This window comes from Lissotriton helveticus, unplaced genomic scaffold (assembly GCF_964261635.1).
Source record: "Lissotriton helveticus unplaced genomic scaffold, aLisHel1.1 SCAFFOLD_1137, whole genome shotgun sequence".
Lineage (NCBI taxonomy): Eukaryota > Metazoa > Chordata > Amphibia > Caudata > Salamandridae > Lissotriton > Lissotriton helveticus.
In genome coordinates, this window is record NW_027611952.1 from 18,136 (window position 1) to 44,668 (window position 26,533).

General features: G+C 44.5%; 1 protein-coding gene across 1 annotated transcript in view; it reads left to right on the top strand.

The window, feature by feature from the left end:
* The window catches only part of LOC144807260 (carbonic anhydrase 4-like), a 63,507-nt gene that overhangs the window by 11,479 nt on the left and 25,495 nt on the right, over window positions 1–26,533 (top strand). Inside the window, exons 3-6 of the mRNA XM_078673107.1 lie at window positions 1,438–1,586; window positions 7,228–7,317; window positions 7,856–7,919; window positions 22,701–22,864. Coding sequence (XP_078529233.1) covers window positions 1,438–1,586; window positions 7,228–7,317; window positions 7,856–7,919; window positions 22,701–22,864 — 467 coding nt within the window. The remainder of the gene's footprint in view (window positions 1–1,437; window positions 1,587–7,227; window positions 7,318–7,855; window positions 7,920–22,700; window positions 22,865–26,533) is intronic.

Genomic DNA, 26,533 nt, shown 5'->3' on the forward strand with positions numbered 1-26,533 from the left:
AGTGCAACAGTATGGAAAGTGTTGGATAGCATAGAGGTAAAAATTACTATTCCAACTCCAGAGAGTGCAACAGTAGGGAAAGTGTTGGATAGCGTAAGGGTAAAAATAACACAAATAATTAATATAATTTGTTACAATACATAATGATTTAATTATTAAATAACAATAAATAATTAATGACAAATAATTACCAATTAATAATTAACAATTAAATTATTGATAAATACCAAAAAATAGTTATTTAAAATTGATTACTAAATAATAAATAAATGAATAATTAATTTTCAATACCAAAAAGCAATAATTATTAAAAAGTATTTAGCAATTATTAATTAATTAACAATGATTTATTGTTACATACCAATAAGTAATAATTAATAAAAAAGTAATTGCCAATTATTAATTCATGAACAATATATTAATTTTCAAAACAAAACACTATTATTTAAAATGTATTACAAATTAATTAACAATAAATTAATTATCAATAACCTACAATAAAATAAATAATTACTTAATTAGAATTAAATTACTTCCCACCCTATTCCCCTATAAACCCACAACACACTTCAATAATGAATTAATACACTTAATATAATTACCAATTAATCAATTAATAAGAATTAATGACCAATTAATAAAAATTAATTACCAATTAATAATTAGTTAACATGCCATTAATTCTCAATACCAATACATATTTACTTAGTTACAATTAAATTACTTTCCACCCTCTTCTCCGATAAACCCATAAACCCGCTACAGAACTAAAACGCAAAATGTACTTAAAAATAATGACTAATTCCTATTTTTTTTAAATTAATTTACTATAATTAAATTACTTCCCATCCTATTCCCCTATAAACCCACAACCCGCTGCGGAACTTAAACACATAATTTACTTAAAACATATTACTAACTTCTAAATATTGTATACATATATTCTAAAACTAGTACAATAATTAACAAAAAATATAAACACAAACATATAAATACATAATATAATACATAACACTAATATATATATCGATATTAGTAACCGATATTTTTGCTATCGATATTACTAACTTCAATATTAACAAAAACTATATTTATTACCTTCAGGTCGATATTCTGGTTGTCGATATTCTTGGTTTCGATATTCTGTCCCTACGATATTTACAACTCGATATTACTGTAGGTCGCAATGAAAAACTCGATATTTAGACTGTGCACCAATCTAGACCACACCAGTAGAAGAGAAATCTCTTTCTGACCCACATTTCCAGGTAAGTTGGAGCTGAATATTCACTCTCGGTAGCCCATCTCTCACTAACCAGTAGACACAGGTCTCCAGATAGTCAGGAACAACCCCATGTGCATGCTGTTAGTTATGGTCTCACTAGAGAATATGTAGTATCTCTCTGTCCCTCAGATCACATTATTTTAATCTTTCAGTGGAAGTGGAGCTGGACCAGGGACTCAGCATCACTGGAGGCGGGCTCCCGGCACAATATTCGGCTGTAGCCTTCCACTTTCACTGGGGGAACGGAAGCTCAACTCCTGGCTCAGAGCACAGAGTGGATGGAAAGCAGTTCCCCATGGAGGTGAGTGGAAGGAACGATGTGGTGACTCATAATGAATAAGTGAAAAAAATCAAATGTAAATCCGTATTTGTAAAGTGTGAACTAGTCACCCTTACGGGTCTCAAGGCGCTGGGGGCCGTCATGGAAATGATGCCCCCCATTAGGATGGTGGGCGGACTTTGCCTGTCCGAAATCCTCATGCAAAACGAACCGCCCACGAACTGAGCGTCAGTCCCACCATGGGCATTATGATGCGCCCGCCACATTGGCGGGCGCATCATGGATTCATAACATTGCGGCGGGCGGTGTTGACACCGGCACCCGCTGCAATGTTATGAATGCATGGTATGCATTTGCATACACAAAGCGGCAGGCACCGCGCGGTGTCTGCCGCATTGTGTATGCAAATGCAGGGGGGTACCACAGGTACCCCCCATGTGCACCCCCACCTCGCCTTCACCATGGGGGCCTGCAGGGGGCCCCCAAAGTAAAGACCGCCTGCCTTTCCGTGGCGGCATTGCCGCCACGGAAAGGCATCTCTCAAGGTCCATCCTAATATGGCTGGCGGAGTCTGATAGACACCGCCACCATATAAACCCTTTTCCGCCCCGGCCGCAAGGTGTCGGGCGGAAAAGCGGCAGACGGTGTTTCCGTCCACCGCATATTACTATGGCGGGGGGAATGGGTGGCAGGCGGACAAGGATGTCGGGCGGATCGCCACCACCCGCATGGCGGTGGCGATCCGCCCGACATCCTAATGGGCCCCTAAGTGAGCTATTGCCCAGAGTCACATGGTGCTGAGCTGAGTTGCCGCTGTAGCCGGGGATCAAACCGTGAACCCTGTGCTCCGAAGTCAGCCGCTCTGGCCGCTGCACCACACTTCACCACCTCTCTAAGTGAAGACATCTATTGCACAGGCCAAGGCATGGAATATAAGGTGCAGGAAATGAAAGATTCAGCAATAAACTAATAAGGGTGCAGTGGACAAGGCACCAGGGGATTGGTGTACAAAGAAACAGGTTGCAAATAGGGGGTCGCAATTTACGCACCAACATTTGTGACCTGTCTCTAAGTTTGTGATGCAATCTGTGTTCTAGTAGGCTGTGTCGCAAATTCTCCAGGGGGATGCAGAATTACTTGTGTATTGATTATTAATTTGGCAGGTTGCAGTCTATGATCCTGAGTTTAATTACTTTCACCTGAGGCCAGAAACCCAAATCAGCATTTATGCTTGATATTCTTCTGAAATCTTAACATCAGCACTATATTTGATTGAGCGCTAACTGGCCTCTCGAACTTATGCATTCATGGTAGCCCACCACTTTAGTGGTTCACAGGCATACATACGTAGTGTGGTATTGCCAGTGCTTGATTTGTAAACGAATTAGGGGCATATTTCAATCCCCTATTGCCACAAGAACCTCACTTTTAGTGACGTTCCTGTGGCGATACAGGCATTGCCTTATTTACAAGACAGAGTTAAGCCACTTAACATAGCTGAACGCGGCCTTGTAAATAAGGTATCCTTTCATGCTATACTAAGCGTGACAGTGGTGAGCAATGAGTGGTGTTATGGGCGATCCAGCACAACACCCGTTGATTTTTGCGCTTCCCCATATTTACACGGGTGGCGTAAATATGGGGCAGCGTCAAAATTAAGACCAGAGAAAACCTAATCTTACCTTAGTGAAATGAGGAGAAATGCTTTATTTCTCCTTGTTTTTGCTGTTTCTATGTTTGCTACGTTGTGCAGGACGCGAAACAGCAAAACACCATGTATTGTTTATGTGCAGAAAAGTGACCCTTCCTGCACATAAACAATAATTTTTTATAAAATGACGAGTTGCAACTTCTATGTGTGCTGCATAAAGCAGCACACATAGAAGTTACAAAACGCCATTTGTGATTGTTTATGTGCAGAAATGGAACACCTTCCTGCAGATAAACAATCCTTACCCTCAGCACAGGCACCCTTGGCACTAGGCAGCTAAATTTAGCGCCAGCGCAGGGAGCAATGCAGGGCTGCACCGTATTCTTGTAAACATGGCGCATTCCTGTGTTTCATAAGTGGCAGAGCGCGGCGTTAAGCCAACAAGCCCAACGCTGCACTCCGTCACTTCTTTTGTAAATATGCAACATAGTGTCTTGGCCCAAAGTTTTGCTTAGAAGCCACTGAAAGTTACCAGTTAAAGTTATCTCAAGTAACTATAACTTGTGCCCCAAAGTAACAATAGCTCATGCCCCTTGCCATGCACTGCTAATTACCTCACATATTACATTACTCATGAGCTGTTCTATGACATTAATGATAACAGCACTGTAACATCTGAAATAACATAATTGATGACTTACTTTAAGGCATGAGTTATAGTGTCTTGAGACAATTATAACTGGTGAATTTCAGTGATTTTGTTTGTTTAAAACAGCATGTTTTAACTGACATTTTCACCTAACTTAAGGGTACCTTTAACCTTTGTTTTTCAGTGAATCCATATATGTATGTGTGTACACAACTTTTAAAGGCGCTCTCATGGTAAATAACGTTTTTCTAAGGATTTTGGTTTGGTTGTCTGTTACTGCGTCATGTCCAACCACATTGTGGGAACTACATAGAGTGCATTATACATCGTGGGTAATTACATCGCCAAGGAGAATTTTTTCATTGCGATTTACTACTCCCTTTACCCCATTAAATTGAATGATTTGAATGAAGGAACTTGTACCGCCTACATCTACTCAAATTGTGTCCCGGTGCAAAAGTGCATACCGAATAAGGTAGTGACACTTAGGGGCCGGCGGTCGCAGATTTCCCGCCATCACCCTGAATATTCCCACCGCCAAATTAGGATGGCAGTGGGAATGGGACAGGTACCGAGGCAGATGGAAAGACCATCTGCCGTGGTCCCGCAAGGCGGTCCCTTTCCGCCACCCTTGCGGGACCCGGTACTATGGGGCTATTGAGGCGGTGCCGTGCAGGCACCGCCGTGGGCATTAGGATGCCTGTCTTTTGTGGCGGAGTTCCCGCCACAAAAGGACAGGCCGAAAATGCCTTCGGAGGCCCGTTGCTGGCCCCCAGGGGGGTGGGGTGCTGCACGTGGGGGCTACCTATGGTACCCCCCTACATTTGCATGTACAAGGTGGCAGCCACGTTGTACATGCAAATTTATTTTTACAGTGAGGCAGGTGCTGCCACCTGCCACAATGTAAACATACAGGATGCACCCGCCTGTGTGGTGGGCGCATCCTAATTTGTTTTGCGGGGCCGCTGCACCTGTGGAGGGCAGTCCCTTTTCCATCAGCGATGCCCGCCATCGTAATTGGCCCCTTAGTTTTCAGGTGTTTCGCAAAACATTCTCATTTGATGTATTTCTGAGGTGTACGGGTAAAAGGTTCCAGATAGACGTCACACACACAGAGATGGATGAGTCACTATGCCTAGATCTTTTTTAAATGTGGGACTGAGATCAATTGAGCTTTCGTTGATTGAAGGTCCCTACTGGGAGAGTAAAGTTAGATGATTCTGTGCAGATAATGTGGTCCAGGTCCGTGCAAGGCACAATGGGTGAGCAATAGAGATTTCATGGTGATTCTTCGATTCACAGGAAGCCAATTAAGTCTTTTTAAGAATGAAGTAGGAGTGCCCCGGGAAAGCTTGAATAAAAGATGTGCTGCTGTGTGCTGTACTACTTGCAGACATTAAATCAGGAAACCCAAGATATAAATATAGATATAGATAAAAATGGACGCTTGAACCGTTGTCCGGTATTCCCGGGGTAAAAAAGATAAACATTTCTTCAGAGCCTTCATTAGCACAAAACACACCTTTACTACTGAAGAGATTTGACCCTTAAAGTAGAAAGGGTCATCAAACACAACTCCCAGGTTTCTTGCTATGCCCGTAGATGCGAGCGGTAGTGCCACCCGTAGGCCAGCAACCAAACCAAACAGAAGAAGGACTGGGACCCTGGGAAATGGATTTACATCTTCTCCGGATTGCATTGTAAATGGTTTACTTTCAGCGGCTGAAAACCGTCCTCATACAAGCAGACAAGGATTCCTTAGTTGAGTCCAACATTCCCTCATAAGAGAAGAGAAGCTGGGTGTCATCAGCATAGGAAATTATCTTGATACCAAAAGATTCCACTATAAAAGCAAGCGAGGAGATGTAAACATTAAACAAAATAGGCCTTAATGCCGACCCCTGGGGTACTCTGCACGTGAGAGTTTTTGCATGGAATGATGATATGGTTTCATCCAGCTCGACTGTTCTCTACCAATCAAAAAGGAGCTCAGCCATTTCAAGGCGATCCCCCCAGTCCGATATCTGCCAGACGTTGAAGCAGTATAACATGGGAGACATTACGGACCACTACCAATAGTTCTAATACAATTTAGGCAGCGTTCCGGCCCTGATCCAGAGTCAACTTATTGGAATCCGTAATATCAAGCAGAGCCATCTCCATGCTATGACGTGCACAGAACCTAGAGTGAAATGGGAGAAAGAGGTTATGAGTTTCGATGAACTCCGAAAGTTGTTGGTTGACAATAGATTCTAAGATTTTTAAATCTGCAGGGAGAAGAGAAATCGATCTGAATTTGTAGAGAACCGTACTATCAGCCGCAGGCTTTTTTAGTAGAGGGATGATGATATTGGCCTTTTTCCACATATCAGGAACAATGCCGGGTTGTAAATAGGAGCTTAATAGACTCAGATAAGTTGCACAGATAATGTCTACAATCTTTGTCAATATGTGAGGGGGCAAGGATCGAAAGGAGAGCCTGATGTACATCTCAAAAAATGGCCCTCTCTGTCCGGGGTCATCCATTGTAGGAGCTTAAATTTGAGGGATGGAGCCATGGACAAAGATCGTAGGTCCACAGGAGCTGCCAAAGTAGAGGATGGTTGATTAAGCTGAATTTGGGTAATCTTTTCATCCAAGAAGTCAGTAAGCCTATGGCAAAGGTTGAAATTAGCGTCAGGAATCGTGAGAAACCTTTAGGGTCCATAAAATTAGAAACAATTCTCCTTAGGGCTGTTATGCGCCATACCTATATTTTGAGTGTAGAAGATACTACGTGCCGCTTTGATGTTATTATGGTATTTGCTTAGAGCCTCTTTATAAATTATTTAGTCAGAGTCGCGGTACTGTCGGCTCCAGATTCTTTCCACCATTGTCACTAGAACTAACTCGATTTCTGTTGTTGTTAATTCTGTCAATTCTCTACTGTAACGTCTTAAATATTATTTATGTAGTTCTTACTCATTGTGTAATAATTATACCTTCCTCAAACTTTAAGTTTTCTAATTTATTCTTATCCTGGTACTATTCTAATTCTAACCCTCAATCTAACCATTGGTTATTGTTACAATGTTTATTGTTTCCTATCCTAATCATAGTACTAACAATAATCTGTTAAAATATATATATTTTTAAACCTAATCCTTAAATAATTTAATGTTAATTAATCTTATTTATTTTTCTAACTCTTTCCCAACCCTGAATGGAGGGCCGACTGTTCTGTGTAGGGAAGGAGCGCTTTGTGCCTTGTTAGATCACTGTGGATAAGGGTAAATCTCCCTTCCACAGGGTTAGCTCAGACACTTTTCAGTTTGAGTATCCAAAACCCTCTGAACCAGGTGCTCTAATGTTCTCTCTTTCAGATGCACATCGTCCATACCAAACAAGGCCTGAATCTGACACAGGCCAAGAAGGATCCAACGGGCATCGCTGTTCTGGGCTTCTTCATCGATGTAAGTGAGCAAAGTGCCTGGGGCCAAAAGCAAACCTTGCTGTTTGGATATTGTTGAGCTAAGGGATATAGTAATTTAACTGGTGATACCTGCTGATAATTCTCCCTGCTGCTGATTGTCCCCTTAGAAATGACTGTGCCTGGTACCAGCTATTCTATTCTGAATTATTAGCAAGAGCTGCTGTAATGTTATTGAATCAATATCTGCTGGTGTTCATGTCCATCATTAGTGATATTTGCATGTGTTTCCCTCAGTTTCTGGAGATATCTGCTGGTGGGTTTCCCTCTGTTTCTGGGGACATCTGCTGGTTATCCTCCACCTATCTACTTGTTAAATCTGCTTGTCCTATGATTGTTCAGGGTGAAATCTTCTAGGGATTCTTTCAGTTTCTGATGACATCTGCACAATTTCTCATTAGCGTTTGTGTCTGATATCAGTAACCAGTGATAGCTGCTGGTTTTTGCTTCCAGTGGTGGGTCAGCGGCTGCTGGAGTACAATCAGCAGCACACTAACCATTCCCTCCCCGCTTTCTCTCAGGTGTCAGCTAATGCCTCAGGATTGCTGAATATTTCTAAGCTTCTGCCGAGCGTCGCTTCTAAAAGTAAGTATGTCTACATCTCATGCTCTGAGTATTGCAAATTCATGTGTTTGGTTGGTCATTCCATGCTTCCTCTCTAGCCATAGCAGGCTCTTAGATGGAAAGGGAAGTTTGTGGCTTGCAAGGTGTTCCAGACGTGTCTCACAATTCTTCCTGCCTCAACTAAAGTGCAGGGAGAAGTTTAACAGTGATTTAAAATACACAGAAGCAGTGGTGGCAGGTGACGTGAAAGTGATGAGCCGTAGCATTATTGTCGTAGTGCACTGCAGCGAGCGAGCGAGCTCGAACAACTTACAGGGGGTTTGAGGGGGTTCTCCCCCCAAGAAAATTTTGAAAAAAGAGTGGACAAACGGTGCATTTCCAAGCAAATTTGAAGAAGCAGGAAGGTTAATAAAGCAGATAGTGCTGGGCCTAATAAACATAGATCGTTCACTGCTCCTCCCCGCCCCATACTTCACACAGCTTTGCTCTTGCACTTTCACCCAGGTCAGGCTTAATAATCAAATACTGCAATTTAGTAAGGGTATAAACAAATAATATTTTCTAGGGATATTGAAATTAGGGTGAAGCAATGACTCCCCAAGCACTTAAATGCCTCACTGCTGTTATTGTTACACAAATCTTGGAAATATAAATAGGGTAGAGGCATTCACCAAGAAGGTGACATTTATGGAGGTCTGTGCTTGTCACTGTGTTAAATATGTGGATGTGTCTCTGTGTATGTAATTGTGCGCATGCGTGTGTCTTTATCACTTGGTTCTCTCTGTATGTTTGCCTTTCTGTGTGTCTGCATGTGTTTCTGTCACTGGCACATCTGCCTGGTTTGCTGCATGTGTGTCTGTGCATTGTTTTTCACTTTACGTGTTCTTCGTTATTTACTTGCGTCTACGCCTTTGTCAGTTTCTCTGTCTTAGTGAGTTGGTGTCTTGGGTAATCACAGGCTGTGTACGTTATGTTGCTTTGCCTAGACTGGAACCTGTCCAGGTGTACAGCATGTTTGGCCTGAAACATTTATTTGCTTTTGTTCGAAGTGGCAAGCGAGAGAACCTCTTGCAGGAATATGTACCTTCATGCCATGCGGACAGCCTGCAACGGTCAGGTTCGACACTCCAGTGCCCGCCACAAATGAGATGCGCAGCACAGTTATCCTTGCGACAAGATGTCTTTTGTTTCTTGCCCTAATTGTGCCAGGTATGCCCAGACGTGGGTCCTGGGCTCACTGTGCCACTGGAATCAAGCTATCCTGGCTGAAGAGGGGTTAGGATGCTAGGATGCAGGGAGGACCTGGCTTGGCAGTTCGGGCTGGACTGTTTCCATGAGGCACAGGATCAAGACTGATTTGCATATGGCCAGGTCTAAACCGGGGTGACATGGTGAGCAAAAGAATGATGGATTTAACCCAGATCTCTTGACTGGGGGTGAATGTTTTGATTTGTTCTGCATTTCCTCCATCAATTGTGTGCCTTTTGCTTTCTCAGGTTAAAGATTAGTCATGGTCAGCCAATAGCACGCGTATCTGCCTGAGAAATGTGTCTGCCGCCTCCTGTTCCCAAGTAGTGGCACTTGAGTCGCAGTCCCTACTTGAATCACTGCACTATCGCCACTTCATCACAAACCGGAGAGTTGAGGCTTTGAATATTGTTGTGACTCCCGGTGTGTCACCAAGCTACTTACCCGGTGATTTCAGCTTTTATCACCGATCCGCTATCTGCAGAGCCAGCGGTGCGCGGTTCACATTGTAATTATGGGAAGCCGATCTGCTCCAAGCCATAAAGCAGGCTGTACCATAGGCCTATAAAGGTGAAATAATGTCTCGTATGGTGTAATAACTGTATTTTGCTGCAGATTGGCACTTCTGACTGGGGTATTAGAGAACGGCAAAAAGCTGCGTTTTCTTTGACATCTCGCCAGCTGTGCTGTGCCTCTCTGCGCCAGGTTAACCTAGCAATTTACACCACCCCAACCATGCTTAACGCGCGTTCTATTGTTAGCTAGCCTTAGAGGGCCCGATTCACAGAACTAACTTAAGACAAAATCCTAAACTTACTACCATTTTGGTATTCACAGATGGCACTTACTCATTTCGGTATTCATAGAAGGCACTTACTCATTTCGGTATTCACAGAACTTGGGAGTCCTAACTTTAGGACTCCTAAATGCCTTCTAGGAATACCGAAAGTCTTAAAGTTAGGATTTTTCTCAGTTTAGGAGTCCTAAAGTTAGGAGTCCTAACTTTACCACTCCTAAACTGAGAAAAATCCTAACTTTAGGACTTTCGGTATTCACAGAAGGCATTTAGGAGTCCTAAAGTTAGGAGTCCTAACTTTACTACTCCTAAACTGAGCAAAATCCTAACTTTAGGACTTTCGGTATTCACAGAAGGCATTTAGGAGTCCTAAAGTTAGGAGTCCTAACTTTACTACTCCTAAATTGAGCAAAATCCTAACTTTAAGACTTTCGGTATTCACAGAAGGCATTTAGGAGTCCTAAAGTTAGGACTCCTAACTTCTGTGAATACCGAAATGAGTAAGTGCCATCTGTGAATACCAAAATGAGTAAGTGCCTTCTGTGAATACCAAAAGAGTAGTAAGTTAAGGATTTAGGGCTAGATGTAGGTAAGTAATATTTACCGACTCTTAAATACCGAATTTTACCGATTCGGTATTTAAGAGTCGGTAAATATGAAGGGGGGAGATGTAGGGAAATCCAGATGTTTTTTTACCGAATCGGTAAAATTCGGTATTTACCGAATCGGTAAATACCGACCGGTAATGCCCATTCATTCCTATGGGCTTTGAAGCCCATAGGAATGAATGGGCATTACCGATTCGGTATTTACCGAATCGGTAAATACTGAATTTCACAAGGGTGCAGGGGGTGTCACTTTGACACCCTCTAGCACCCCCAAAACAGGTTCGGGTACCATGTGGCAGGCATACCTGCCCTAAGGGCAGGTCTGCCTGTCATATGGCACAGGTGTGCATGCACACATGTGCATGCACACCGGAATCGGTATTTCACCATCAAATAGAATTTTATGGTAAAATACCGATTCGGAAAGGCTTGTGGGACTCAGAAGAGTCCCACCTACATCTCAAAATTACCAAATCGGTAAAAATACCGATTCGGTAATTTACAGAATCGGTAAATTTACCGATCGGTAAATTTACCGATTCTGCCCCCTACATCTCAAAATCCATTTACCGGTTGGTAACGGCCGAATTCGCCCGTTACCGACCGGTAAATGCCTACCTACATCTGGCCCTTCGTCTTAAGTTAGTTCTGTGAATCGGGCCGACAGTTAGTGGACCTCCCTGCGAACATACTTTTTCATTTATTCGTTGTTTTTACAAGTTTCAGCAGCAAAAAGCTCCTGGGGAAATTCAGCATCAAACAGTAGAATATCTAAGCCTACTCCCTTACTTCCTGGCGAGCGATTTGCTCTTATTTGTGCATTTTTGCGGGGCAGAGTAACAGCGTGTGTTGTATATCCGAGTGTGGTTGTAGGCTTCCAGTAGGCAGGCTGGTGACAGTAGTCGCTTCGAGAGCTTACATTGGACCATAAATCACAAAACACTCCTTGCGTTGCGCCTTACGTTTACTGGCTCATGGCTGCTGAAATGAGGTTTTGTGGACAGGACCTTATCTTTCCCTCTGTCTCTGGTCGGCGTCCAGTTAATGTAGTCTGGCTGCCTTTAACCTCACTCTAACCCTGTAAGCATGATTGTAGGAGAGGCTTGGGTAATAAGCACATTCAGCAAAAAACACTGCTATAAGATTACTGCAAGCCTTTTCTTTTGGAAGAAGAAAACCCAAGCCAGATGTTTAAGTAAAATACAAGCGATGGAATCATATTCATTGTACAGTGCTTTTATCGTCTGTTTATCAGATGCGGCCGACATGCTCGCGGGAGGGGAGGAGGCGCGGGTGGGGAATAAAAAAAATCTAAAGTTACTTACAGCTCCGCCTCCGCTCCGCTCCTAGCCACCTGGCCGGTGCAATTGTGCAAATGATCCCACCACGTGTTCCTACAGGAAGCAGCCAGCAGGCAGCCTCCCTACCCTACCCAAGCCAATCACAACACTACAATGGCAGCGTTGTGATTGGTGAGACGCAGCGGAGAGCGCTTCAGCCGAGCCATTTTCTCTATGTAGGCTGCATAGAGAAAGAAAGGGGGAGTGCACATGACTGGGTTGGTCAGCCCTAGGGTCGACCATACAGTCAGTACCCACACAGTGGGCAAAGCCACTCCCCCCTGCCCTCGAGCAGGACGGCCCACCCGCCTGCCCGCCCACAGCCAGGCACTTCTATTTTCTTGCAGTGCAAGAAGCGGAAACATAAAATTGTAGTTTTACCATTTTATGTTTCTGCCTTCTCGCACTGCGAAAAAGCAGTGGGGTGATGCCCCACACCCCCATGGAGGAGCGCCACTGCACAGAAGATAGCCAGTAAATCCATTTCCCTTGACATATTTTCAGAAAGAGCTGACTACAACTCCAAACCCAGTTCTATCAATGCTGGTCCTTAGTGGTGTCAACAGAAGGAATGCACAGATTGCCTGTAAAAGAAAAGCCATAAATAGATCCTAATATCAAAAGAATGAGCAGAAAAATGTCAGTCTTTCACGTGTACCATAAAACCTTGCAATGGCCCTGAGTCCTTGGAGAACACGATGATTAGGAGTTTTATTATTAAATGTCATGGATATTATGCAGTTCTTTGAGCATTCTGGTGTATTATATAGTGTGGTTGTGCGACCTGACCATGTAATACACTCACAAAAACTGTCATGGGTCCAGTCCGGCTCATTTGAAAACCTCTTGCCCAACCCTGGGTAGATGTGGATTCGAGCAGCAAGGCTTAAACAAAGGAACTTGTGTAATGCATTGAGAAGCACCAAACAAAAGAATAAGAAAGTCGTACAACAGGAAAGAAATCAGACACCAATTTATAAAAATAGATTATATTTTTATGAATTTTAGAGACCAAGATGAGAAAAATCTTCTGGAGGATTCCAGACATATAGATTTTAAGACAGTATAAATCTCAGGTTTTTAATCCGAAGCGCAAACAAGCATTTGTAACTGTAGAGTTTGTAAACTTTTTTAAAGTTTGGAAGAATTCTGTTTAGCTACCAACCCAGACTTGGCAACCAATTTCAACAGGGAGAAGGTCAGGGAGGCCAACAGGTAATATTTGGACATTTACCTAGTCACTAAAGCAGTCTCAAGTCCAGTTCCATACCTTACCTCAAAAACGCCGTAGACTTTAATTGAGTGGTCCTGATGCTGGGGATACAGGATGCTGAAAGATGCTCTGGCTGCTGCGCGGTCGACGGGGTGGACTCCTTCTGGTTATTCCGTGGTCCACGGGTAAGGTGGGGCAACTTTGGCGGCAGGGCTAGCCTACCGATCTGCAAACAGAGCAAGTCCAGCGTTGTCCTTTGGTGAGACCCAGTGGCTGTCCATCTTGGGCAATCAAACCTCACTCTGGCAACTCGCCTGGGTCCAGCAGAGCAGGGTTGGAACTTATGAGTCTGGGGTGAATATCTTCTTGGCTTCCCATCGCCGGTCAGTGGAGATTCCATGAAGATGGCTACTGACTAACCAAACGGGCTTATTCCAGCTTTTATGGCCTTATTGCTGGGAATTGGAGATCAGTGGACTGGCCCTTGGAGTTACTACTCAGTCTGTAGCTTTGGAGCAACTTTTCCACAAACCAGGCACAGTCCTATCTTTACTAGCCCCAGGAGCAGCAGGTGCTGCCCAGTGGTTGGTGCAACCTCTCCTGAAAGGTCCAGGGGTCAGCAGGGCAGTCCTTCATTTCTCTTTCCAGCCCAGATGTGATCTGAGGTTCAGTGTCCCAGAGATGTCAAATGGGCTACCAGGATCCCTCCTGCCCTGTGACCACTTCTGGCTATGTGTAGCGCTAGCAATCCCCAAGTGCACTATTCTTCCCAATGTCATGATGTATGAACCCATCCTCTGTTGTGAGGAGCTTGGTAGCCAACCCTAGAGGTGTGGCTACCTCTGGCATACACACCGATGGAAAAAACAGTTTGGCTGCTGGTTGTCCTCCTCTGATCCTGCCATCAGCCCATCTACCTGAGAAAAGGGAGGGGCCCTCCTGAGTGCGTTTGCCTTTTTCCTACCAAAGTCAGCTTCCCCTTTGAATCTTGCCATTTGCTCCAACACCCTGTGTGGCTTCCTGCAAGGGGAAGGTAACAGGTCCCTCTTTGGCAGACCTCTATTGTTCCTAAGCATGGAAATAATTGGCACATCTCTCCAGGAGCAAGCACAAGGAGATGATGGACGGAGCACTGAAACTTTTTAGACATTCACCGATCTGGGTTGAATCCTTCATCATTCTTTAGCTCACTTCGCCACCTCAGTTCAGACCCAGCTATGTGCAAATCAGTCTTGACCCTGTGCCTCATGGGAACAGTCCAGCCCGAACTGCCAAGCCAGATCTTCCCTGAACTGGAAACAAGCATTCTGGGACCGAATTTGGGGTAACACCCTTCATCAGCCAGGGTAGCTTTAATCCAGTGGCAAAGTGAGCAAGGGGTCCACGTCTGGGCATACCCTGCCAACTTAGGTCGAACAAAGCAAACACAAGGAGATTATGGACGGAGCGCTGAAACTTTTCAGACACTCACCCCCAGTCACAGATCTGGGTTGAATCCATCATCATTCTTTAGCTCACTTGCACCCCTCAGTTCAGACCCAGCTATATGCAAATCAGTCTTGACCCTGCGCCTCATGGGAACAGTCCAGTCTCTCCAGGAGGGCAGAAGGCTGTCTGGTGGCCAGCAACTGTGAAAGGCCACCAGATAAACTGGACAACAGAATGGCAACTTTCTAAAAGTAACCTTTCCTCACGTGACATTAAATTCAACTTGGTACAAAAGGGGGTGGTGATGGACGGAGCATCTGAACCAATCAAACACTCACACCCAGTCAACAGATCCCTTTTGTACCACATTAAATTCAACTTGGGCATCAAGTTGGGTTTAATTCCACGGTTAATTTGATACGTTGAAGTGCCAATTTCATTAGTCCCATTCAGAAGTTAGCAGGGCTGCAATGCCAACCTTTAACTCTTTACTAGCCAAAGGGACGACTGACCTTTCCACAGTAAAAACCACAATTTGGAAGCGGGCATGTGAAAATACATGTCCCACTTAATAATACACTGCTCCCTGCCTTAAGACACGATAGGCCTTCCTTATGGAAAACGTATATATATTGATAAGAGATGTGAGGGCTTTAGCATTGGTTTAAATTGCAAGGTCGAAATAGCAGTTTTGAACTGCCCTTCCAGGCAAGAGTGACAGGCTGAAATTAATTTTGTAATCTATCACACTCAGGGTGGCACACGCAGTTCTGCAGCACTGGGTGGACACTGCAACTTACATGCCCTGGGCTCCTTTGGTACAATGCACTAGGGACTTATAAGTAACAGTTGTCAGTTTATGTCAAGTGGGGATAGCCAATTTAACATACACTTTGTAAAGGGTTAGAACACTGGCACTAACGTCTGATTGGCAGGTTTCTGCGCACTCTCAACCTGCAGCATCAGTCCAAAACCTTGGGGGTGATAATGCAAAATGAGACATTTTCTTAAAGGTTCCAATGTATAAATATGGCATATGGAAAAGAGTGGCAAATGAATGACAGAAATTAAGGAGCAGTGGCCGTGGACCAGTATGCTTTGTGAGGAGAGCATACCAAGGCGAGTTAATTCAAAAACGCCTGGCAAGGGGAATATTACGCTGGGAGAATGTGGTGTTTACTTGCATGACTATAAGTGGCTAACTCGCAGGGATGACAAGCGAACTAGGAAAATGTGTTTAAGAGGTATTTGAGTTGCAGGGAACATTCTGGGCCCATGGTCCAATCTAACCTTGACCCCGAAGACTTATCTAATTACCGGCCCATTTCCCTTCTCCCGGCCATTAGTAAATTGGCGGAAAAATTTATCAACCAGCAACTGTCATCATTTTTAGAGACCTCCAACTCACTCCATTCCTCTCAAACAGGCTTCCGCCCGGGTCAAGGGACGGAGACGGCGCTACTCAAGGTGGTAGAAGAGTCCAGGAGGATATTGGACACGGGTGGCAACGTGGCCGTTATCCTCCTGGACCTCAGCGTCGCCTTCGATACGGTTAGCCACCGTGTCCTCTTAGCTCGCCTTAAAGAAATGGGAGTCTCGGGAAAGGCTCTTTCCTGGCTCGAATCGTTTCTCTGTGATAGATTTTTTAAAGTATTTGAAGGGGATTGCCACTCCTCATCCCTCCCCCTGCAGTGTGGGGTCCCACAGGGCTCCTCCCTTAGCCCCACACTTTTTAACGTTTACATGTCCCCCCTTGCTAAAATAGTGGCCCCTTATGGAATCGAACTAATCAGCTATGCTGATGATACCCAGCTTGTGGTGACTCTCAACCAGGCTGATTCGTCGCACCCAAGTTTGAGCAACTGCCTCGAAGAGGTATCTAAGTGGATGGGCCTCTCCCAGCTAAAACTGAACAATCAAAAAACTGAACTGATGCTACTGGGCAGAAAGGCCTTGTTCAATTCTCCAACGTTGTGGCCCCCGTCTATGGGCACCAGCCCGACTCCGAAAAAAGTGATCAAAAGCCTGGGTTTCTGGCTTGATGATAACCTTACATTCATAGTACAGGCCAGAAAAACCACGGCTACTTGTTTTGGTCTGCTTAAATCCACCCGCAAAATTCTCCCTCAACTCCCAGAGAGAGCCAAAAAAATCCTGATCCAGGCCCTGATTCTATCGAGGCTGGATTATGGTAATGCGCTCTACCTGGGAGCCCCGGTTTCTGTAATCCAGAAACTTCAGGTGGTGCAGAACTCAGCCGCTAGATTGCTGACAAACACTAATCACCGCTCCTCAGCTAAACCAGCTCTTAGAGCACTTCACTGGTTACCCATAAAAGAACGGGTACATTTCAAAGCCCTGTGCATTGCCCACAAAAATCTTCAGGGCAATGGCCCTCCCATCCTGACTAACCTGATCAAAACATACAAGGCCTCGAGAAACCTTCGTTCCAACGACCAGAACCTGGCACAAGTCAGCAGAATCAACAAAGCCCGCACGGGTGGTCGCCTCTTTTCTCATAATATCGCGAGGTTGTGGAACTCTCTGCCCCCCTCTCTCAGACAGGAGCCCAATCATCTCACTTTCCGGAAGAAAATAAAAACCTGTCTCTTCCCTACCAACTAATCCATCCTTTTCTGATTCTACCTTTTGTAGCTGCAAGCGCTGGGATGCCTCCGGGTAGCCATGCGCTATAAAAATGCCATTTTCATTTCATTTCATTTTCATGGTCTCAACCTGTCCAGTCAGACCACTCAGCTGTAAGCGTTACCCGTTAACATATTCTGATCAACAAGTTTAGATGTGGAGTATTTTTCCCAGTTTAGTGAGACACATATTCCAGTCAAATACCTCATGTGGATAGGAAACCATTGTCAACAAATATCAACATTGTCCTTGAAAAATATAATTTCTCTATTTACGGGTCTTTGCCATCCTGGTTACTTGCTAATGCTAGGTTGTGTCTCTGCCCTCTTGTGACAACTGGCTTCAACTTGCTGCCATCAGCTCACTTCTAAACACTTGCCCTTTGACCAGAGTTGGACTGCAAGCACAGTCTCTGTGTTGCTGGATAATTCCTTATATTTACCCCGCTGGCCCTACTGTCTCAGATCCCAGAACCTGTGGAGTACAATTCCAGTCCCACCAGGCCGGTTGAGTTGGGGTCCTGCTAAATTTTTGCAGACTTTTCCATGTTTTCCAACTGCTCTCCAGTTTCTGCAGCATTGCATGAGGGTGACCCTTCCTTCCTTTGGGGTGGGTTGGTGTGACTGACTTTCAGTAGCGCAAAGCAGGCCAAGGACAGCTGCCGCCCATGCACAACATTGCACCCTCTGTATTTGCCCCATTGTCTTTGATGATTGGCCCTATTATTGGCCACCAATCATGTTGCTGGAGAAGGACAGGCTGTTGACCCTTGGGACTCCTACACTTTCATGATGTTCTGCCCCTTTGCAAGAATTGTCTTGTGTCTGGCCTTGCCCTTAAGTCCTCTGCTATAGGGAAGATGGTGCTGGGTGGCATTTTCTGCCTGCCCCCTCTGTCCTTGAGTCTCCTGCCAGGCTATGGCTTTGGCATCCTTAAAGCATGCGCCTCATGCCGGGCCTTCGCACTAACTTGAGCAGTTAGGCCATTTTGCCAAATCCCTGCATTATCCTTCACATTCTGGTCAAGACGTTTAGATGGGGGGTATTCTGGCCACAGCTCATTGATTCATACATTCACGTCAAATACAGCATGCTGGTGGGAAATTACAATTAAAAAATGCCAACACCGTCCTTGCCAAATATCTTCTCTGCATGTGAATATCTTTGCAAACCTTCTTACTTGCTTTTGCCAGGGCCTGTTTGTGCCCATTTTTAGATTCCTGACTTCAGCTTGCTTCATAGTGACTGCGCCTTGGCCAACATTGTGTGGCAAGCTCTGAGTCTGCATTGCTGGGTTAACTCTTCTGTTTTTCCGCCGGCCTTGTGATCTGCCATCCGGGAGCCTGCATAGGACAATTCCCTCCTCTTTGGGTCGCTTGATCTCGGAGATCTTTTGAAATTTAATTGACTTTTCCACCACACTGCCAAGATGTTATTGCCCCTTCGTGGATCCCCTTTCTGATGGTCCTCATTTATTGGCACCCTTCCAGCTCCAAAGTACCCATAATGTTGCTCATAAAGAACTGCGTGCTCTCCCCTAAGAGGTGCACTCCATCCAGCTCCTTCAAATTAATCATGCCATGCCTTACAAACTTAAAGCCCATACTATTGCACATTTTGTGCATGCCAATATTACATTTTCCCTTGGACTGATCGATGGAACTGTGATATCGCACCCCTCCATTCCACGCAGGGGGGTGATCTTGGACCACGTGACCCTGGCTGATCCAGTTGGCTCTCAGGTAGCTTCTCCACTGCGCAGGCAAGCTGCTCCCGCCTTAAGCCAGGTATTCCTAGACTTGTGCTGGCAGCTAATGTCGTGCATGGTCTTGAAGTCTTGTCGTCCATCTGTGCACCTCTCACATGAGTGCGCCACAAGACACCCCATCATTTTCTTGTCATCACCGCCAACTGTAAAAAGATACAGACTATTGGTTGCTTCTCTCCAGTCCTCGTGCCATGCTGTCTCCTATATATTTATTTTATGCCTTTGCCTACCACCTGCCCACTTTTATTAGTCCTGCCAAGTCACAGCCAGTGGAGGTAAGCATGGTGGGGCGGGGAGCGGGGCGGGGAAGGGGAGAAGTCGACAGACAACGGAATAGGTTTTATTTATTTATTTAAGTTGACCTATTCCATCGTCTGTCGACTTCTGCCCCACCGCGTTTACCTATGCTGGCTGCTGCTGCTCCTGTCTAATTCATTTCCAGTCCAGACACCATTATTCCTGCCTCCATCCTTATTTGCCTGCCACTATTCTTGATGAGTGGGGCAAGCTTCCATACCATCGGAGCCCCAAACAACTCTAGTGAGAATGTTTCAAACGAAGCGTGACATACCAGGTCCAGCCCATTTAACATGGTTGCTAATTGGTCATAGTCAATCTGGAGTCTGGTAACTTTTACTGTTGGTCCGAATACCCTCAAACCCTTCCTAGATGATCTTAGTGTCTTTTTGTGAGGTCACAGCCATACTGAATCCTGCAATGATGCAACAGTGAAGAAAGATGGCTCTGTGCCCATGATATTGTATATCCTCTCATAAATCCCAGTCAATGAACCCCTACACTGCTGAATGTAAGCTGCTATCTTGTGTCAGGTCCACCTGTCCTGTTAACGTCTTAAAGGTTTTTATGCACTTATGGTACCTAAACTCTGCCTTCTGTCACAGTGAGCTGGGGTATAGAGTCATCTGTTGGTGCGCCTTTGATGCCACCTACTTGACTTTCCTCCACTGAAATTGAGAGAGAGCATCTGCGCTAGAATTAGTAGAGCCCTGTATCTGCCATGTTTTCAGTTCCATGTTTGACAATTGCACCTTTACTAAATTGCTCATTAGCTGTACTACCCATGGGCAGTTTGCTGTGCCGCCGTTTGTTTGGTGGCTATGCATAGGGCTACTAGAGCACCAGCTTCATGTCCTTGGGGTTCTGCTTCCAGATGCAGAGTGCTGCTACAACTGGGAATAGATCTAACACGTTTTTGTTTCTCGCTTGCCCTCTTGCCTTCCATGTTGTTGGCCACTCTTGCCCAGATCACAAAGAGCCCAGGATGAACCAAACTCCCTAGCTCCTTCAGCATCTGTGTAGAGTTCCAATCGGTGTGATGTTCGCCAGGGTCATCTCCATATCATGTACCATTAAATTTGCCCAATACTGTCTGCCATGTTTGCAAATCTTGCTGTATTCCTTGCCCTAGTCTTGTATGGTGATACTTCATTTTTAGCCCACTGGTTAGGCCAGCCAGGTGCCTAGTGAATATTCTCCCAGCCTGGATGGGCCTTATCACAAATTTAAGTTCCACAGTAATTCTTGGATTTCATCCAGGGTGGCTTACAGTTTCCTACATAAGTTCTCAGTACACATCACTGGAGCCCTGACTTTCTCCTCAGGTACCATTCATTCTCCATCGACTGAGTAATGTATTGCTAGGAATACCAATTTGGTTGTAGGCCATCTAATCGTGTGTTTTGCTAGGCGGACTCCCTGACTTTCAATCATTAGAATGTGGGCATTTAAAACACAATCGCATTGCTGGGCACCTAGTTTGCCTGCTAGTAAGAAATTCTTCATGTTTGCCAACAATGATCACTAATACAGCTTCCTGGTCATTCTTTGAGACTGAGATCCACAGCACATGCATTCACCAAACTCCTCACTCCACATGTGGGTCACCACTATTTAAAGGGGATGCCATTGCTTTTCGATTGTTGGGCCTCCCAACAAGTTGTGGCAAATCCTAGAATTTATAAGGACTCTCTTCTATTGTAAGCAAGGCTGGACTCTCCACACACATCAGAGGGCTATCAATCTCCAATCTACCTCTACTGTCGATGGGAGCACCTTCACCATGAAAATGGGTTGAAGTTTAAGAGTGCATGGCTGCGACAGTGTTAACTGTCCCATGCCACTGATTTACCATATCCTTTTTTAAATGTCTATCGGTCTCATTAAAATTCAAGACCCTGATACTTTGGATTCCTTATTTAGGTTCCTCGAGGGGAAGATGAATGGCCAGATCGAATCTCCTTTAAGGCACTGACTAAAAACCCTCCGCATGTGACCACAACAGAAGGTAACAAGACGGGGTTGGAAGAAACACTGAGAACGGAGTCCACGCTGCGCTTCTGGAGCCTTGCGGAGAAAGACAGATCCAACTGGAGGAGCTCTCGGTGGACCACTGTGTACTCTTCGCCTTTCCTGGCACTTTCGAGGGTAAAAAGCACCGATCAGTGAATACACCATGGTGACCACGTTTTACAAACTGGACAAGACACTCAGCAGGCTTGTGCTCTCGGTGTTAAGAGTAAGAAGAGTAGCATCTGAAGAGGAAGATATGTAGGTTGAAATGACATTGTTGGCCCAGGTATCCAGCCACCATCATTCACAGAGACGTACTTGAGTCCTGTTATTTAGAAAGGCCAAGAAGGCTCTGGCACACGAGGGTTTTGGAATTCCCAAATGGTATACATTTCAGACAATCTATTTCACTATTGACAGCTCGGTAGGCATCTCCCTATTGGAAGTCAGTGGGCCTTCTCTGGTCTTTCTTTTACCCACGACTCAATCTGGGTAATGGTCCATCCACCGTTTTCCGTCCCGTTACTTACAGCGATGCATCACGTCTGGATCTGAGGAGCTCTGTGCACCTGAATCTGCAAAACAGCAGGGTACATGTTTTCTAATTTGTTGCCTTAGACACTAGAAGGAATGGAGCTTCCACTGCCACATCACCTCTGAGCATGGGAGTTGCACAGACCATTATTCCTGCGTGTGACGCTGAACAGGTTCTCCTGCCACATATTGCTCAGGGCACTTCGACAAGAGACATGGCAGCCCCAAACCACTGCCACATCAAGGGTGTAGCTATCCTGCCCTTGAGATCTACAAAACAGCGACAAAGGCTACCCCTCGAACCTTTACATCACGCGGCAGATTAAGGTCGGGGGGCTCAGTTAGGGCAAGCTTCGGTGAAGCACGCCTTCCATTGGCTGTCTGATGGTGTGCAGGTTATTTTTTTAATACACCCAATATGAGGAGAATGTAGGCATGGCTTTCATTCAAGGCTGAGCTCACTGCCTGATAAGCCCTCAGACGTTACGGAAAACGGAAAACAGGGTAATGCATGGGTTGCTTGCCTGTTATCTGCATTACTGGTAAGTAATATGGTCAATCCATATCTCCTTTCCAAACTAGCTTTGTCCATAGGGATCCTCTTAAGTTTAGCCATATAAATCAAAAGCGGGAAGAAAAAAGTTGTGCAGTTTTTGTGTCAGGGTTGTCATGATATCAAGTGTTGTGCTGTGGCGATCAGTTACTTTCTGCCTTCAGGTAAAGGTGTTTTTGTGTTTCACCTATCTCTTGTCTCCCTACTTGTTCCTTGAGGGGTTCAATGTCTCTCAATCTTAGAGAGAAGAATGCCTGCAATGTGTATCTAATCTTGCCTTAGGATGATCACTTTTCTGCCTCTTGGCTGGTGGTGTAATGCATTTGTGTATCTTGCACTTACCCTCTTTCTCTCCACAGATCAAAGTGTGCTGTTAAATAGTACCCTTTCCATTAATTCATTACTTCAAGGCGTAAACCTCGCCTCCTACTACAGGTACCTGGGATCGCTTACCACTCCCACCTGTGATGAGGCAGTGATCTGGACCGTATTCAAGAACCCCATATTGGTTCCTTCTAGTGTGGTGAGTATGCCAGCAGTGTGCGACCATCTTTGTGATGATTATGCAATAGCTCTGCCACGCGCATGCCAGCATCTGGCGCACCCATCTGGTGTGTATGATGCCACCCTAACTGTGATGGATATGCTAGCCTTGGATGTGCTGTACTCTCTCTGTGCCACCCTCTATGTTGTGGGGACTTTGAGTCTCCAGGCTTGGTGTGGTGTTCTTATTTTTCAGCGACAGTGCCGGTTTGGTGACCGCTGTACTGGCAGCCAACATGCCACTTTGTCCCTGATTTGCTTCTTAATTTGGTTCTTTTACATTACTCAGCTCAAATATACTATCCAGTTTACCAGCTCCCAATACGGTCTTTCTCCAGTGTATGTCAGTTAAATGGTATGTGTATTTGTACAGCGCACTATCACTCGCGAGTGTATCCCGGCACTGAGTAGGTGTGTGCCTAGTAGTGCCTGTGGTAGCTTGGTTAATTGAAAAGCCAGGTCTTCAGCTTCTTGGGGAATTCAAGAAGAAAGGAGGAGGCTAAAATGTGGAGCGAGGGTTAACTATAGAAACAAGCCTGGGGTGACAGCACAGCTGTTTGCGAGACTTTTTTCACTACTCCTCTAAAAATGCGCTCATAAAGTTCTCAGCAGAGCACTATTACTCACTTACAAGTTACCATCTGTTGTATCATTCTGCCTCTTATTGAAATGTATGTTGCAATGATTACATCTTAAAAGTGCAGCCAAAAAGTTTTTGTTACATTCAATCCTTTAGATTTTTTTACCAATGAAAGCATTTTGGGGTGGATTAGTCAGAACTAGAGTGTGGCCATCACCCTAACTTTGCCACTCCATGGTGTGTTGCTCTTTCACGAACCATGATGGCTGGCCAAGGGCTTGGAAGATGAAAAACTAAAGGATCAAGATCACAAGGCTTTCGGCAGCCATCTCTAAATCAGGCTGCCCCAGTGGCAGAGACAAACCCCATCAGGATTCTCAACAAGAGAGAAGGAAAACACACCTGTGATCATTCGGACAATTAAACATGTGTGGTGCTGTCATATTCCAAAACTTTCTATGCAATATTACTGAGTTTTTTGCTCCAAAGTTAATGCTACCTCTATATTCTCACTCTAGCAGAGCACCTAAACATGTTAAAGCATCTAGGGCCCGATGTAGGTAATCCCAGATTACCGATTCTTAAATACCGAATCATACTGATTCGGTATTTAAGAACTGGCAATCGGGATTTAGGTATTTTTACCGATTCAATTACCGAATCGGTATTTACAGATTCGGTATTTACAGATTCGGTAATTGCCATTGATTCCTATGGGCCTTGAGGCCCATTGGAATCAATGGCAATTACCGAATCGGTAAATACCGATTCGGTAAAATTACCGAATTTACAAGGGGAACAGGGTGTCACTTTGACAACCTGTTGCACCCCAGATTCTGGCTTGTGTGCAATGTGACACACATACATGCCCCTAGGGCATGTATGTGTGCCACATGGCACTGGTGTACATGCACAGATGTGCATGTACACAGAAATTCATAATTTACCACCGAATATTATTTGGTGGTAAATTATGAATCTGTAATGGCCTGTGGCACTGTTTAAAGTGCCACCTATATCTTGATTTACCGATTTGGTAACTTTACCGATTCGGTATTTTACCGAATCCGTACAATTCAGGCCACCTACATGTCCAATCCCAAATACCGGTCGGTAACGGCCGAAATCGGCCGTTACCGACCGGTATTTGGCGACCTACATCGGGCCCATTGTCTTTGGTGAGGGTGCACAGGAACCTTCTCTCGGAAAGAAAAAAAACGCATATGCCACTGTCATCTTGCTCTGGGGACACGTTCCTAAAACTTTGTGGTGGTCAACTTGCTCTGGTCCCTTTAAAGACATTTTTAATGGGCGTGTTGTAGTAGGGAGGCAGGATAATATCTGTCATCATTGCTGTATATTCTTGAAAACAGAATATTTGCAAAATTAGAAGCAACCCTCTCTCTCACAAACGTGGTAATATCTAGTTGGTATACTACTGAGGCCACTGCAGTCTGGGAAGGGACAGGGACAGAGCCAAGATGGTGTCCTCGTAGGATGATTATATTTGAGGTTTTTTACTGCTCATGTGCAGTCTCTTGCCTTATTGATGCAGTGCAAATGTCTGGTGTCTGCATCTGTCCATCTTATTTTCTTGTTCAATATGGGGTCCACTTTGGCAGGGGTCGGTTTCAGTACTTAAGAGCTGGTGCAGCCAAATTCCCCAAGACCATTGTGTGCTGAGGACAATAAAGCACTGCCACTGCCAACCCAGTCACACCCCTGCAACCAGAGGGACCTCAGTTCAGTCAGTCAGTCAGTTCAACTTTATTTTGGCTAATATAGCCATAAAAGCAGGAGTACAGAGACAGAAGGGAAAAAAAAAACATTTACAGACTTAAGACATTTACGGACTATTATTAACAGTGCCTACATAAACAATTTATCGCATACATAAATGGCAATTTATAAGAATGAAACTAAGTAACAGTTAATTCAAATCAGGTAAATTCACAATACTACTTTAAAAATCAATAATTTAAGTAAAAAAGGTTATCTCCATGATTAAAAGCCAGACTAAAAACCAAGTTTAAAACCTTTAAAACCACTAAAACCGCACGTCTTGAAGGGATGAATTCAGTGCATTCTACATTTTCTAATACAAGGGGATAAGGGCTGTGGATGCCAGTATTACATTACAGCTTGCATCCAAGCCGTTTCCTGATGAGATACACATTGTACAGAAACCTACTTATGCAAAAGACGACCAATTGTGAGGTATTAGACTTGATGATGCGCTCTGCCTCTTTGTATTATCTGACACCCATGTTTTTACAAAGGGGTCTGACCCAGCGATATCTAGGTGATTTATATGCTGAACAAAAAAACAGTAAATGGACATCATCTTCCTTTGCCTTTAGCGAGCAAAGAGTACTGAGGCCGTTATCATTTTTACCCCCCCCAATTGCATGTTTTAGCATTTGTCTGTAATACCCCGTATCTAAATTGCAAATATAAGGTTTTTGCTAATGGTGGTCTTATTTCATCCATGAATGGTTCAAATGCAGCATTATCTTTTATAATCATGAATTTCTGGGTCAAGGTGCCAATAGATGAACTATGGAATAGCTCATCATTAACATTGGACCAATAAGTTGACTTTAGAAGCTTTTTACACACCGGTGTCATATTCTGGGGTTCGTCCCAAAAGTGGGACAGCCCTAACCTGGTACACCAAAGGGAAACATGTTTTAGCCAGGTGATTTTCTTATATTCATCAATCTGAATGATTTCTATCAGACCACTTTTATAGTTACACAACTCCGGGGTTGTCCATAGTCTTATCCAATACAGCAATGGTCTAAGAGCTGCTTGGTGATCTGTCCGTTTTAGATTTAAGTCCAAGAACATTGGAACTAAGGGGGTTCTAGTTGGTAATTTAAGTAATCTACGCAAAAAAAAATTCTCTTCCTTTTCAAAATTGCGTTTACAATGGTGTCCCCAAACCTGGGCACCATAAAGTGCCGCTGCTTGGGGCTTTGCCTTAAATACTTTGAGTGCCGGACTAATAGCTTTAGAATAACTAGCTCCGTGCACTTTTAGGATGGTCATCGAATTCTGCTTGAAAGA